Genomic DNA, 16,440 nt, shown 5'->3' on the forward strand with positions numbered 1-16,440 from the left:
TGTCATGCATCACTTTTAGAAATGTGATAGACTATACATGTAGGAAGAGAGTATTGACAATGTTCCACTTGGAAGAGAAAATGGCCCTATGAGAATAAAGATGATTTTTCCTTGATCGTAGCAACGCGCGGGTCACATACTAGTTTACTTCAAGACTTTTAAGGCTTCTTGAGGGACGTATGCTTCACAACTAGAATTGAACGACCTTCATCCATACGGATACTGAGGTCTTTAGCAGGCCAAAAATTGAATAAACAAATTGCTATCAAGATAAATTTAAGAACGGTTTCTCTCATCACTCTTGCTTTGGTTATACCTACCCTCTTTTAATCTCTCTCACTCACCAAAGCAGTGTTCGGGAAAGATCATTTTCCCAAACATACAAAATTCCTTTTCTTGAATTTGCCAATAGGAAAGTCTAGAAAACTAGGCTTATTTTGCAGGTTTTTACTCTTCTTTTTTCTATTTTGGGCCGGAATTTCTCCCTTTCCCCTTGCCCTCAACCGGCATTTTTGCAATTGAAAATGGCATGATATTAAGCTGAGACACATTTTTCCCGAACACTGCACCAAAGAGACATTGTCCTCTCTGGACCTTGCAAATCAATAAATATTTTTCATACATATTGTGGCATTTATCAAATGGTATACCTAATGGCTTCAAAATAAATATATTCACTGCTTACATAGTGCAAGAACACTCTAAAGAGAAGAAAATGCTTCTCTCTTTATGTAAACACAAAACCTCTTTTGACTTTCTACTTCCATGGGTCTTTTCATTTCCTAATCTCACCCTTCACTTATTCCCTTCATATGTTTTGAAGGGCTTTTTATTTTTCCTAGATTGGGGGGACCTACTCAAATAAATGTCAATTAAGAGCATTGTGGCATGTAGGTACTAATATGTAGCTTTCCAAAGTAGTTTAGATGGTTTTCCTTTAGGTGGGATAAAATCGCCTCTATTTGGCCAATACAGCTGAAAATGCATCCACAAGTAGTGTTGTTAGCTTGTGTAGCTGCTACCCCTCATATCTCCCTAGGTATGATGAGGAGGGGTTGGACAATAGATTGGGTTACCCATTGCTCTACTGTAGACTTGTACTTGATTTTGCGAAATGTTGGGAATTGACAAAACCGCTCCATCGGGTTTAATTTTTTGACGTTAGTGGATCAATAGATCATCTGAAGGTTTCTGGAGGAAATTTTTTGCATTGTATGTGGCTATGCTGTGGATTTTGAAGGGCCCTCTTTTTTGGAAGGCCTATGAGGCCGCCCTCCTTTGTTGGGGCTGGATGCACACCAAACTGTTGTCTACCCCACTTTTGGGGACGGGCGGGCATGCATTACACACCGATCATATCTCAACTTTAAAAAGTGCGCTTCTTTTCACCAACTGCTCGTAGCCAATTGGTTTGAGAACGTTTCCTAGATGCATTGGCGGGAACTCAACCCCCACTTGAGCTCGCGCAGGGGATTGTGGCTGCCTGAAATGTTGTCCAGTGTCCACCTTGTGCAACAAATGACCTTTTGCCGACTGGCTTCCAAGTTTGGGTGGCACTCGAGTTGACATGGCGTCTAGTCCGCGATCGGATGGTAGACAAATCATGCCAAATGACTAGGAGAGTGCCAGATGACTAGGAGAGGCAAGACTCAAGAGTAAAGTAGGTGTGAACGCTGAAACCTTACACTTGAGAGGACGCTATTATTTTCTCGCGCTGGTTGTCCTTTTCGATTATATTTAAAGTGCAGATGCTCTAGCGCGGGCTCTCTCTCTCTCTAGACGAGCAAATCAGCAATGCACATTCCCGAGTCCCGAGTCCTCTCGCTCTCTCGCTCTCTCTCTCTGCACATCCGCGTACTGACATATTGACTGATCGAACAACACACACAAAACCAGCACTTTCCATACACTAGGACGCCTGCTGCATGTAGCGGATTCAGCTCCCTTTCTTGAAGTGGCAGCGGGTTGTGTGAGGCTGTGAGCTGTTTGTGTCGTATCGCCCACACTCTCGACCCGACGCTCATAGAGAGCAGAGAATCCGAGCTGTACGCGAAACGCTGTCTTGGTGAAAGACTAAGGAGGGCATGAGAGAGAGAGAGAGAGAGAGAGAGAGAGCGAGAGCCCGGCTTTCTCCCCGTGTGTGGGCGGAGTGGGCGTGTAAGCGAGAGACAGAAGCGAGTTATAGAAAGCCATAACCTGGTCCCTCACCCTTTCCTCTTTTCCCTTTCAAGCCAATTGCTGTTTCTTTTAGAGACACACAATCTGCAAAGCGAACCCTACAAAGTTTATTAAGTCCGAGGTAGCTCCCCAGCAGGAAACCTCTGAAGATGGTCTTTTTCTCTCCATGGAGAAAAGCGGGTCTTCCTCCAAATTGAACAAGGGATTTTGACAGGATGCCAAATTCATGGTAGATTAGTCATGAAGCGCAAATGCCCATTCACAGAGCCAATCTAGACAAGTGGAATGTTACATGGAACGTCTGTGTTCGCGCTATTTGCAGAGGCAAACTATTACAGACTTTGAAAATCCAAGGGCATACATCCTTGTTGCATTGCACATTATCACAGAGCTCAACTTGAGAGGTAGAGTTTTGTGCATCCAGAAAACCGGTTATCTTGCTAGCTATAAACCCACATTACAGAAATTACAGCAGTGGCACTCTGGGCAAAACTGTCTCTGAGCTCAGCCTTGGCATTTGATGATGTGCTTCGAATTAGTTAAAGAGCTGCATCACCGAGCAATTTACACAGTAGAGCAACTTTGCTAAGTCACTGCTTCTACACGAAAGCGAAATGCTGGCCCTCATGGAAGTGAGAGAGAGAATCACAAATCCATCAAGCTGCTTACAGGGTTCTCTGCTGATGTTTGTACCTCACACCAGTAAGTAAGCTGGTGTAGATGGTCATTTGTTTCAAGAGGGTTTTGCAAGAGGAAACATGCCTCTTTCCAGGTACGAAATCAGAAGTGAGTATAGCCTTGCCAATCCAGACTTATATAGGGCTGCAGAAAAGGATGACCCTGAGGGTTTACTTGAAGGAGTGGCAATGGCTGGTCTGGTTGGTATTATTCGGCAGCTTGGAGATTTGGCAGAGTAAGAACTTTTTAAAGGAGAATCTGCATTTAGTTTGTCATGCGCTTGACTTGTTGCATGTGGCGAGTACCCAGAATTTTCATGTTTATTTGAAGTTCTCATAGTTACAGCAAACTTTTTCAAAGTGTCCTTTTGTCTGTGTCATTCTTGTGATGAGCAACTTTTGACAATGGGGTTTCCATTTTCGGCTTGGTTTGGTTAGAAATTTTCACCTCCTGGATGGTGCTGCTAGAGCTTTGATATTTCATAGGGAAGGATAATGACTGTGCCCGCCTGTATTTGAGGTTGCTTGGTAATGTGCGGCCATGTTCATGCCATGGTATTTTCTTTTCTGCGTTCTACCCACATGTTGCTAGACTTGCTGAGTCCCCTTGTTTCCTTCCTCGATGTCTTTAAGGAAGTAATCCAAAGCTAGCATGGTTATGAGAGGATCCCCTTCTCTTGGATCAGGTAGTCTTTTTTAAGCTATGAAACAGTGTAGAAATTTGTTTGCCTTGTCCTACCAAGGTTTAGAATGCTTGGCCAAGCTTGGAGGCAACAACAGGATTTGTCCGGACATGCAGGTCTTGTGAACAGCCTCACTATGACGCATAAATTATAATTACAAAGGATTTTCTAGTCTATGGATTGGCTTTGGATTATGGTAGCCTGTCCAGGTGGCACATCGAGCCCATGAGCACGTGATTCTCTCTCTCTCTCTCTCTCTCCGGATAGATCTTTGAGGTCTCTTGGGATAGTTTCCCACGACGTTTAAACTTCACTTCTTCTTCTTCTTCTTCTCTTTGCTTTTTCTCTCTAGATAAATTTTCTCTCTAATAAAGAGGATATTCTCTCTCTAGAGTGATGGTGCACATAGACATACACACCCTCCCACATACACATGCACTCCCATACATGTATACACATATCCACCCAAAACACATCCGGACATTTCTATACACGTAGATATGCACTCGGACAGATGTGTCACCTTCACATAATCACAAGCATACAGATGTGAACCATCCTACTTGCCATTCACGGGTTGTGTTGCTCCGCTTCCACCATGGGAAAAAGAGTTAGGGAATGTAATTCAGGCTTGCTTGATATGTATACACATTTTGTGCAACGGTGGGACATGGATGCAGGCTAATGTGGATTTTGGAGCTAGTAAGTGTGTTTTTGATGCCTGTGAGCCGGGATGCTCGAAAGTTTCCAAAGTACAAGTTTATGGGTTGATTATGTAGTGCTCAAAATGCTCTCCAAGCGTGTTTTTATGGCTCGCTGATTGGCGGCCAGATTGGAGAGAGAAGATTTTTCGAGAGTCGAGCTTGCAGTTTTTGGATGGGCTTTGGAATTTGTGTCCGAGTGATCGAATTCAATTTGTTAGGGTTTTGGTTGATAGCCTCTGATAGCAGCTATGAGATGTGCTTTACGGTGCTTCGATTGGATTCCATTTAGGCAAGATATGCTCATTTTAGTTGAATATTGAGGAGCTGTGCAGTGTTCGGGTTTCATTAAATAGGGGAAATGCAATGCAAGGGTGTGAAAGTTTGAAGATTGCCAGTCGAATTGATGTTTGGATTGTGGGTGATGAGTTTTGGAGAATGTATTCGGGCTTTATTGCACCCGAATTTCGAAACAAGACAACTATGGCTAAAATATATATTATATTATTGAGCAGCTTTTATGCGGTGTTTGGGCGTGAAGTATGGGAGATTTTCGGGTTATCAAGCCAAGCAGTCGTAGTTGTGTTTGCCTTGGGTCTATCCATTGGGCATGTCCGTTCTATGCCGGACCACCCTTGGTGACTTGTATGAGCATATTGTTATCAACATGGAGAGCATTTCCCAGATCTCTCTCTCTCTCTCTCTCTCTCTCTCTCTCTCTCTCTCATTCTCAGATGTCTTGTCTATTTCTACCTCAGTGATCTCTCTGCTCCACCGATCTGCCTTGTTCATGTGTTTGGCATCGCAGATGTTCTAGATTGGAGTCGAGGTACCCACCGGATCACGAGTCAGTTCTTGTCTTCATTGCATATTCCGCTGCCACCTTTGACAGGATCCATGTCCCTACCAACTGTGCTGCATTGGCATCCTGTTAGAGTTGTAGGCTCTTTCCAAAGGTCTTGTGTTGACCTTGTTTTCACTATTGAGGAGGCACCACTTTCAAGACTGTGGATTTGGCAAGGAAAGCCACTTGTTCAATTGGAGTGGGATCCTGGTGAGTGGCAGAGTTCCGATCTAGACGAAAGGAGAAGCCGACTCCTTAACAAAAAAAAGAGCAAATTGATTGTCTCTCGGAAATTTTTGAGCTAACTTGAGTGGTTTTGCAGATATGCTATAATTGTGGACGATTACTTTCTTTCAAGAAGGGGAGATGTCACAAAGTGTTGACTTGTCAAGCCACTGAAGAACGGAGTCAACTTGCAAATCCCGGCCGAGGGGCCTAAATCCGAGAAGCAGCAGAAGAAGTTGAAGTTCTCACCAACTTACAGATCCCCGTCAAGTGGGTCTATTTTTAAAGAAGTTCCCGCTAACTTATGGGACCCCGTCCGATGGGGCCCAAGTGACCTAAAGAGAATAAATAAAGCAGGACCCACACACACACACAGAAGGACTTGTGATTCATTTGATGACATGGCAGCAGGCTGTAGGGATGCCCGTGTTTTGCGTTGACTTGCTGATGTGGCAGCTTGTATGGATTTCGTCGCTTCTGCTAACTGTGCTGACGTGGCATTCTGTATGGATTTCCGTGATTTACGCTGGCTGATCAGTGCCAGCTTTTGAGATTCAAGCTTTTCATGTAAACTGCTTTTCAAGGCCAAGGGCCTTTTAATAAGTGCAGAGGGCCCAATCTCTGGCACGCTTCAACGAGAAGGTGCAGAGCGCGAGTACAAGTAATATAAAAAAAATACCGAAAGAGGCGCCAAAGTTTGGGGCCAATACTCTCTGGGGTGGAATTTCGCCACTCCGTGTTGCGTGCGCTCTCTCTCTTTCAGTTCAGTTGTTATTGAAGTGCTAAAAGTCTGTTCAGTCTGTTCTTTTCTATTGGCACGTGGTGCCCGTCTCGTGACATAGAGAGCGTGCCTTCTGTGGCACATCGTAAAATGTACAACCGAACCAATAACATACCAATGCTATCACTATTGTACTCAGCTCTAGAAAACTACCAAGCTAGAGGCGCAAAAGCTACGAAGGATCGAGGAACATGAGGAGGTAGTGGGGCGCATACAAGAGGTGGAGAGGATAGAGTGTCGTGGGTGGGGGTGGTTGGGCACGGGTGTGCAGCAAGGGTGACGGTGTTGTAGTGTTCGGTGGTTGGGAGAGCGGAGGGGCTGGTAAAGAAGGCAGAGGTGGAGATTCTATCTCCATAGCTAAATGTGAGGAAGCTTTGGGTGGATGCTGCGAAGTAGAGGGTATATCCAAAAGCCAATCTATGGCACAAATTGTAAGAGAGACAGTGGGGACCCACTTGTTGTCCACATCAAAAGCCAAGGGAAGGTACCACGATGCACATCTCTCTAACCCTTCCCTAAGGCCTCTCCGAAATGGCTTTCAAACAAATCTGCAAACTCCCTGATATCCTTAAAGTAATTGGCCATCAATTATTGTCTGCTCTTGGTAAGATATCATAGACAGCTCCCTCGTCTAGAAGGAGTAACCATGTAAAACCTGTCTTCTAAATCTGATCATGGGGGCTCTCTCTGGGTTGCGAAAAATGTGATGTGTTCCTGATAACTGCAGGATAAGAATGTTGACACATAGTGGCCCACTCCTCAAAGAAACATCTAGAGATTTCCATGGACCAGCCGCAAAAAACTGAGGTGGCAAGATCTTAGAGAGCGCGACTTTCTGCTGGAGATTCAAAGCCTACTGAATAGTCAAAATCCTTGTAGACTCACTCTCCTGCTCCCCCCGAACAAAGCCTACTGTGAGAGGCACTTCTGACCACATCTCCAAGAGATCCAAGGCCTACTGAATTGGTCTATCCTCGGGCAACTCAAACTGCTCCTGAGCTGCCATCGACTACCGGTCCTCCTCTATCCCTCTGTCCAATCAACTGCTTTGCTACCTCTTCTCGATACTAATCCTCCTCCGAAGGTTTGTCTGTGGGTTGCTCTGCCTCTGCCAACCTCCGTCTTACTACCCTTTTGTAAACAAGGATAGGTTGTGCCTGTCCCTCTCTACCTGCCTGTCTCTGTCTCTTTATCTGTGTCTGCTCTACATTGTGTTGTTGCTCAACACTCTGCTGCTACTGACTCCGCGCAGGGTTCCGTTGTCGTACAGAACTCTGTTGTGGCTGTAAGGGTTGTCTCCTCCTTCGACTAGTCTGTCTTTGCTAGCGCCTTCTAGGGCAATTCCTCACCAAGTGCCCCCCTCCCCCCCTTCTCTCCCTCTCTCCCCCTCTCCTTTTCTTTTTTTTTTTTGGTAGAAAAGTGGTTGTATTGTGTACGTAAGAGTCCTCAGGAAATGCTCAATGGCCTATCACCTAGAGGAAGCACAAAAGAGGAGGGACAATGTGTAGGCTATGTAAACATCAAGGCAATCTCTACGATGAATGTAGAATGAACCACTATGGGGGTGCATACTGCCATGTGATGTGATCGTGATCCTGACGAAAAAGAACCGACGACCGTGCCCATGTGTTAAGAAAGGGGCATAGATGATATTCCGTAGCCCTCGAGGAGCTAGTTGAAAAATCCCACTAACTGCGGAGAGTATGCAAGTAGTAGCTCTGTGCTGTCAAAATGGTGGATGCAGGGGAGGATTGTAAGCCTAGGATCTGGTCACATCGAGCCTTCCACATTGTCCAAAGCGTGATGGGGCATATCATGGTGAATAATGTGTCTCGTTGGCAAAAAGCCAATTTGTGACCTGCATCTGGGATAGAGTGCCTAGTCTATAATCCAAGGTAGTAAGCATGATGAGGGGATTTGTTGGCAAGCCCTAAAAAGAGGAGTGTGACCCTGGAAATTGCAAAAGCCATGCAACTGCTCCCACGTCACGAACCCATCGTGGACACCACTCTAATCAGTAAACAAAAAACTGCTCTCCACACTGGCTGCGCAAAAGGACAGTCCCAGAAACAGTGCCTCAAAGACTCGGCCTTTGAAGTACATTGCTGACATGGCCAGTGAGTGCCGACCAAGTATCAACAAATAATCTGCATGTGCTATCATCTACATGAAAAAACATATCCTACACCTAATGCAGAAAGTCCAAATGCTTGACCAATCCGGCGTAGTAAGATTAGCCATCACACCCAGACCGCACTGATCTTCCATGGGTGTCTTGATTCATTAAAATTACATACTTAGGCCATCTCATCCAATTAGGAATATTCAGTAGCTTGCACATCACAATGCAACACAAATGCTCACATATGCATGCTACAAGACACAACGAACAGCGTCGCTGAGCACTCCCCCGAGACAAACGGTCATCGGTATGAAGCTACTCAACGACTACCTCATTACTCCCCCCGCAAATAACCTAAAAAGGTCCGGGCCATGAGCTTAGAGGATTGTACAACCAAACGCTCCCCAGACATCCTGTTTGTGTCGCTCGGAGGTTTTCTAGCTTACAACCAAATGCTCCCTAGACATCCCGTCTGCGTCGTTCCGAGGTTTTCTAGCATACAACGAAACGCTCCCCAAACATCCCGTCTACATTGTTCCGAGGTTTTCAAGCATACAACGAAACACATCCCGTCTGCGTCGTTCTGAGGTTGAGACAATACCAAAACAACATTTCTCACTCCTCCACCTGGGAGTAAAATCACCAATCATTGAAACCAATATTAAAACCAGAGAAACATTTCAAATTGGCACCAAGACAGGTTCAAAACAGATACCATCCATTTCAAACAAATTCCAAACAGGATCACCAAACAAGTTGTCAAACAGATTCTCAAACAAAATTCAAACTTAAAAAGCAATCTCGACATCAGTTGAGCTCAAAAAGTCGACTGACTTTCCATCCTGATACTTGCACTAAAAATTAGGGTTGATTCCTTTCATAAGGTCGTAGCTGACCGCACCATGGTCCATAAGCTGTTGGATAGAAAATGTTCCTGTGGCGGTGATAGTCCCAAGACACAGCAATCACACTGGTCCTCCAAGGTTAGTAGCTCGAAAAGAGAGACCTACTGTGAGATGTCGAGGAATTTGAAGTTATAATCTTCTAGGGTTTCCATGGCAAGCATTTCAGGATACCCCACTTTGTCAGAAGTTGCACTCCGAAGGAAGATGTTAGAAAAATCATATAACTTCGAGAAAAATTTTTCTTGAAAGCTTGCCAAGTCCTTGGAGTGTGCGGCTTGGTAGCTATGGACTTCCACCAGTGCATGGCACTGCCTCTGAGAAAAACAGCACCTCGAAACAAATCTTGGATCCTTCTCTTGCAAGTGATCTTTATGGCTTATGCCTTGAAGGACATGAGGGGTGCAGACGAGAGCTCGCCCAATGCGCGATGAAGTAAGGGTGGAAGTGGCTAATAAGTACGGATTCAGGGCCAGATTCTTCAAGTAAAATTCCAGTAGCCTTTGGAAGTGCCGGTTTGCTCTGTCTCCTCTTTTGTAGGACCGGTATGCTTTCAGAAAAGCACACGCCTGATGCTCTAATACCACTGTCACGAGACGGGCACCACATGCCAATAGAAAAGAGCAGACTTTTAGCACTTCAATAACAACTGAACTGAGAGAGAGAGAGAGAGAGAGAGAGAGAGAGAGAGAGAGATTGATTTTATTTACGTCTTCAAAAGGCCAAAGAAAACTGGCCTATGAGACAGATCCATGTACAAAAATGTGAATATCCTTTGGATATCTGGTATGTGCAAAATGATCGGGTAATAATAGCATCCGGTGTACAAAGTGTAGTGTGGTAAGTGATCGGGTAATAACAAAGCATCCGGTGTGCAGATGTGGGGGTGACCGGGTAATAACAAAACATCCGGTGTACATAAAGAGGCATGTATGTGTGTAGTGAGAGTGAGGGGAGGAGGGAGGGGGTGGTGTGGTACATCAGCTCCATCCAGTAGTGTGGCAGGGTGTAGTATCTGGTACATCCGTGAGCCTTATGTGAGGACTCTGGCTATACCTGCCATGTCTAGTGTCTGCTCTGCCCTCCTCTGAATATATGCTGTACGTCGATCCCTATGGCCTGGACCTCTCGTCTGTGTCTTTGAGAGGCCCTAGAGCGATATCCTGGTAGTCGTGGTCGCCGCCTAGCTCAGGCCTCCTCAGCTTGTATCAAAGTCATCCCCTGATGTGTGGATGGCTGTGGCTGCATGGGTACTCTAGCCTGGAAGTAATCTGTAAGGTGTCTGCCTGTCCGATCCTCCACCTTCCCCCGTCTGGAGGGCTCTCTCTCTATGCTGGTGCATCTCCACCAAGAGTCTCCCAACTTCCAAGTAGTCTTTGATCAATGATGTCATCACTGTCTGTAATGAGACCTCTGGCCTGTCAAATAGAGTGGGGTACCGTGATCTGACTCCGCATAGTGAGGGCATCTGCATAAGAAGTGGCTCTCACACTCTACCTCCTACCTGCATAATCTGCATATCCTGGCCTCGCGTGGGACCCGTACTGCTCTGCCGCTCTCAATCTCAAGCTGGTGGGATGATACTCTGAGCTGTCCGATGGCCACCCCCATGCCATGTGGTAGATATATATCCATGTAGTGGGGCCTCTGTATGAACCTGTCCTGTGTGAGCATAAGGAAATGATCTCTGTAATATGCCATCTTGGTGGCCAATGGCGGCGAAGGTGTGAGCCAAGTCTGATCTACATGCCTCTGTATGAGCTCATATTTGACAACTGTGTTCCTCTCAGTGTGTGAGAGGGCCTGGCGTGGTGCATGTGGATCATACTGAGGGAGGCAATCTGTCCATAGAGTAGCTGTATGTCTGAAGCCATCTTGTCACACTCGCGTACCATGATCTCTCATTCCCAGAGTCTGCTAGCCCGCGGGAGGCCTCAAGAGCAAGGTGAGGTAGTCTATCTGCCCTCATGTCTAGTAGCCTGTGGAGGTATCCCACTGTCTGAAATAGCGCCTCCACTACTGTGGGTGGGGCACCGAACTCTGCTCTCACGATATCATGTGGGACTGATGGCTTGCTCCGGATCATCTGGGCAAGCAACAATATGTGTGGCCTCTCGAGTCTGCTCCAAGCCTGCTCTGATAATCCTGGGGTCCACACCGGGGTAGCGAATAGAAGAGCTGGTGTCACCAAAGTGTCAAATAGCCAGCTCTTCGTGCGGGGCTTCTGGAAATGTGTCTGATGGCATCCCCTCTCAAGTATGGGTAGAGCTGCATACGCTCGTGTGGTGCGATCTCGGGCTGCCTATGCCATAGAGAAGCGGCCAGTCCTGGTTGTAAAGGTGATGCCCAAGTATACATATGACTCTACTACCTCAATCTGGCTGCCCTCAAAAGGAAAAACTGATCTCCTCCGAACAATGCCTGATGTTTGGAATATCAAAACCTTGGTCTTGCCAAGGTTCACTGTCACTCCTCTCTGTGTACTAAATAAGTCTAGAGCCTGTACGTGGAGCTGGAGATCTTCCTGTGACTCTGCGAGTAAAATAATGTCATCAGTTTATAGCATAATATGTACCTGAGTGCCTGATAGGTCGGCGCCTGCTCCCCTCTCTGTGGGATGTAGGCCTCCATCTCATCTATGTACAAACCAAATAGAGTAGGGGAGAGTGGACACCCCTGTGTCACCCCGATGGTGCTAGTGATGGTATCTGATAGTCCTCCTGGGCATCTGACCCTACTTGACACTCTCTCATACAAAGCATATATGGCCCATATCATGTCCGGGGGTATCCCAAGAGATATGAGTCGCTGTAGTAGTCTCTCTCTGGGGATTGTGTCAAAGGCTTTAAAGTCCACAAAGCAACAATAGAGGCGTCTCCCTCGTCTCTCCATGACTGCTCTATCAGGCATCTGAGAGTGAAGATATAGTCCACAGTAGAGAATGTGCGTCTGAAGCCTGCCTGTCCGGAGGCGCGTAGCCCCTCGGTCTCTGCATACCTGCTCAACTCTGACTCTAAAACTGCTCCATAAATCTTGGCCATCATATGACCAATCATGACAGTCCTGTATTTGGGTGGATCCATGCGGTCTCCAGCCTTATGTAAAGGCACAATAGTATGCATAGTCCAGCTCTCTGGAAATCCCTCTGCCAATGCCCTGTTGAACAAGTGTGCAATCAATGGAGCCAAACTGTGTAGCGTATATAAAATGCTCACCTTGAAGTTCGGTGTGGTCCGCGGCTCGACGGTGCTGTAGACTTTGAATGCCTCGTCTCACCATGTCTATGGTAAAGAGAGTGGGAGCTGTAGGTCGGGGAGCCACCGGGTGTGGAAGGGAGGGCTGAGCCTGCACCTGATAGAGTGTCTCTGCATATGCATGCCATACCGTTGGGTCCTCTATAGGCGTGGGTGGGGTCCGCTGTCTCATATCTCTCCAAGAGATCGCTGCCTCTCGACTCTGAAGTGTATGTACACCCCACCACTGTGTCTCCTCAAAGGCTCTCCTCTTACGTCTAGTAAGAGTATCCATCTGTCGGTGCATCTGTCTCTCAGATATGTGCCCAGTAATATGCTGTGCCCTAAGCCTCTGATATAGCTGTCTGCACTCATCATCATACCATCTATCCTTGGGCATTGTCCCAGATCGTGATGTGTCGCTGGAGTGCATGGTCGAGGGAAAGCTCTCGAGGGATGCTGAGTGAAGTATGGAGGTGAGCTCAGTGGTGAGTGTGGAGAGTCGGGCATCAGGGTCTAGCGTGCTGATCCTTGCGTACACATGGTATCTGTAAATCTCGGAAAGATCCTCATTGAAGTGTATAGTGGTATGCTTCATGGGGGACTGGGAAGGTGGTGTCGGTCCTGGTCCTGAGAGAGAGGCTGAGATATGTATGATCCGCGCACATGGTAAAGGAGCGTACAATCCATGCCCCTGCGGAAAGATGTGTATCGTGCTTTGAAGTCTCCCTTCTGGAAGCAAAGTGTATCCACTTGACATCGGCAACGAATCGTTGTAGATTAGGAGGTGGTGCTGATCAGTGCAAAGTGTGATCATCTGGTAGAGTCTCTCCCTGTCTGATGTCCTCCCTAGTCCCGCCGCTATGGTATGGAATAGAGTGGAATCATCAAAGTCATACATCTCACACTGTCGGCTCTGTGTGCGGGCATTGAAATCACCTACAAGTAGAATCTCTCCCAATGCCGCGTAGTGTAGGAGGTCCTCCGAGATAACCGAAAAGGGTGACTGTGACTGTGGTCCCTCCTCCTCCTCCTCTACCATACTCTCATCGGCATCCTCCTCTGGTGGCTCCTCCTTTGTCGTAGATGCTCGTCGTATCTTTGTATGGTCTGCGAAATGTGACCCGCGTGGGGGGGAAGTAGCACAGTGCAACATGTATGGCTCTGTCTGGGGCTAGCTGTATCCTCACCCACATGAAGCAGGCCTCTACATCTCTGCTCACTACTGTGACCCTGTCGTGTAGCTCTCTCCTCACTAACGTGATGTCCCCTGCCTCCCTGTGTATCGCGTGTATGTGGACTCCTGGTGGTAGCCCCGGACATGTGGTAGACCTCTCTCCTGGCTCTCATGTGTCTCTGTCAGCATCACAATGTCTCTCCCCTCCACCTCCTCGAGTCTGCCTGGTTGAGTCCATAGGCATCCGTCACAATTCCATACTCCGAGTGTGATCTCGTGTCGTGTCGCCTCCGTAGTGGTCTCCGTAGTCTCATAGGCCGCGAATCCCTATGCGATGGGTTTTCCATCTATATATGAGAGAGAGAGAGAGAGAGAGAGAGAGAGAGAGAGAGAGAGAGAGAGAGAGCACACGCTACCCTTTCGGCATTTCTTTAAATTACTTGAACTCAGTACAATGCCGATACTCGTGTTTTGCACCTTCTCATCGAAGCGTGCCAGAGACTGGGCCCTCTGCACTTATTTAAAGGCCCTTGGCCTTGAAAAGCAGTTTACATGAAAAGCTTGAAACTCAAAAGCACTGGCCCAAAAGCTGTTGCTAAAATTCAGCTAGCGTAAATCACGGAAATCTGTACAGGCTGCCACGTCAGCACAGGCAGTGTGAAACGCGGAAATCCGTACAAGTTGCCACATCAGCAAGTTAGCGCAAAACTTGGGCGTCCGTACAGCCTGCTGCCACATCTTCAGCTAAATACGCAAGTCCTTTTGTGTGTGTGTGGGTCTTGATTTATTTATTCTCTTTAGGTCACTTGGGCCCCATCGGATGGGGTCCCATAAGTTAGCGGGAACTTCTATAAAATAGACCCTCTCGGCGAGGATCTACAAGTTGGTGAGAACTTCAACTTCTTCTGTTGCTTCTAGGGTTTAGGGCCCTCGGTCAGGATCTGCGAGTTGGCTCCGTTCTTCAGTGGTTTGACACCTCAGCAGTTTGTGACACTCTTCTAGGTACGCAGTGATCCGCACCGCAGTGCTCAAACTGGTGGATAGTTGGAGGCGCGGACATAGTATTTGCTCGCTGTGCTCCGCTCCCCGTTAGAGGGTCGTTCGCTTTCGCATTTGCTGGGTGTCTTGTTCCGCGATTGATGATTCTAGGGGGCCCGCTGCTAAACCGATTCAATTTCCACGGGCTGCCTGGTTGAGTCCATAGGCATCCGTCACAATTCCATACTCCGAGTGTGATCTCGTGTCGTGTCGCCTCCGTAGTGGTCTCCGTAGTCTCATAGGCCGCGAATCCCTATGCGATGGGTTTTCCATCTATATATGAGAGAGAGAGAAGAGAGAGAGAGAGAAGAGAGAAGAGAGAGAGAGAGAGAGAGAGAGAGAGAGAGAGAGAGAGAGAGAGAGAGAGAGAGAGAGAGAGAGAGAGAGAGAGAGCACACGCTACCCTTTCGGCATTTCTTTAAATTACTTGAACTCAGTACAATGCCGATACTCGTGTTTTGCACCTTCTCATCGAAGCGTGCCAGAGACTGGGCCCTCTGCACTTATTTAAAGGCCCTTGGCCTTGAAAAGCAGTTTACATGAAAAGCTTGAAACTCAAAAGCACTGGCCCAAAAGCTGTTGCTAAAATTCAGCTAGCGTAAATCACGGAAATCTGTACAGGCTGCCACATCAGCACAGGCAGTGTGAAACGCGGAAATCCGTACAAGTTGCCACATCAGCAAGTTAGCGCAAAACTTGGGCGTCCGTACAGCCTGCTGCCACATCATCAGCTGAATACGCAAGTCCTTTTGTGTGTGTGTGTGGGTCTTGATTTATTTATTCTCTTTAGGTCACTTGGGCCCCATCGGATGGGGTCCCATAAGTTAGCGGGAACTTCTATAAAATAGACCCTCTCGGCGAGGATCTACAAGTTGGTGAGAACTTCAACTTCTTCTGCTGCTTCTAGGGTTTAGGGCCCTCGGTCAGGATCTGCGAGTTGGCTCCGTTCTTCAGTGGTTTGACACCTCAGCAGTTTGTGACACTCTTCTAGGTACGCAGTGATCCGCACCGCAGTGCTCAAACTGGTGGATAGTTGGAGGCGCGGACATAGTATTTGCTCGCTGTGCTCCGCTCCCAGTTAGAGGGTCGTTCGCTTTCGCATTTGCTGGTGTCTTGTTCCGCGATTGATGATTCTAGGGGGCGCTGGCTAAACCGATTCAATTCCACCTTCAACGACATCGACCCGTCGTTGGACCCTGAAGAAAGGACCGTTATCCTCCTTGGTGGGGAGGCTCGTGGGAAGCGGCTGCCCTTTTGGGTACGCCGTGATCCGCACTCAAGGGATGGAACCGCAGGGCACGTGTATGTGGCGAAGTTCCTCGGTGAGGTTGTACCCCGGTACTTGGGTGCTCTGCATAGGCGGATGGGGGGATAATGCCCCCTTCCTATGCTTTTTATTTTGAATCTGATCCCTTTCGAGGGAAATGACGTCATTCTCCCCAAGCGAAGCCAAATAAGCTACGAGAGCGCCCAAGTGCCTTGCCGACCCGGGGGTCAACCTCACCTAAAACGGGGTTGGGAGGTGCAAAGGGAGACACCACCAACCTCAGCATACGCCACTTGTGAGCCGACGCCCTTCCAAGTGGGTATGGCATTTCCTAGGGGAAAACTGTAGGGCTACAAGTGCAGTTTAGTGAGGTGAGCGATAAGTTACCTGGAGGAGGCAACTCCAAAGGGAAGACCGAAGCAAGTCGCGTAGTACCTGGCCTGTGAACAGAGGTACTTGGTCGTTGTCACGCCCATAACTAGTCAGCGAAATGGGTCTCTCAAGGGCACGGCTCTAAGAGTGTAGATAGTTCTGGTCTCACGTAGTTGAGAGGAAACTAGTGACAAAAGCGTCTGCCCTAGGAGCCTCGGTGCATAGTCCTGGTCGTTGTTG

General features: G+C 47.5%; 1 protein-coding gene across 1 annotated transcript in view; it reads left to right on the top strand.

The window, feature by feature from the left end:
- The first annotated feature begins 1,846 nt into the window (after nt 1–1,846).
- LOC147449433 (uncharacterized) overlaps nt 1,847–16,440 on the top strand; it is a 67,308-nt gene continuing 52,714 nt past the window's right edge. Inside the window, exon 1 of the mRNA XM_086521881.1 lies at nt 1,847–3,091. Within this exon, the coding sequence (XP_086378007.1) occupies nt 2,937–3,091 (155 nt within the window). The 5' untranslated portion in view covers nt 1,847–2,936. The remainder of the gene's footprint in view (nt 3,092–16,440) is intronic.

This window comes from Adiantum capillus-veneris, chromosome 10, assembly GCF_014529385.1.
Source record: "Adiantum capillus-veneris isolate H3 chromosome 10, ASM1452938v2, whole genome shotgun sequence".
NCBI classification, from domain to species: Eukaryota; Viridiplantae; Streptophyta; class Polypodiopsida; order Polypodiales; family Pteridaceae; genus Adiantum; species Adiantum capillus-veneris.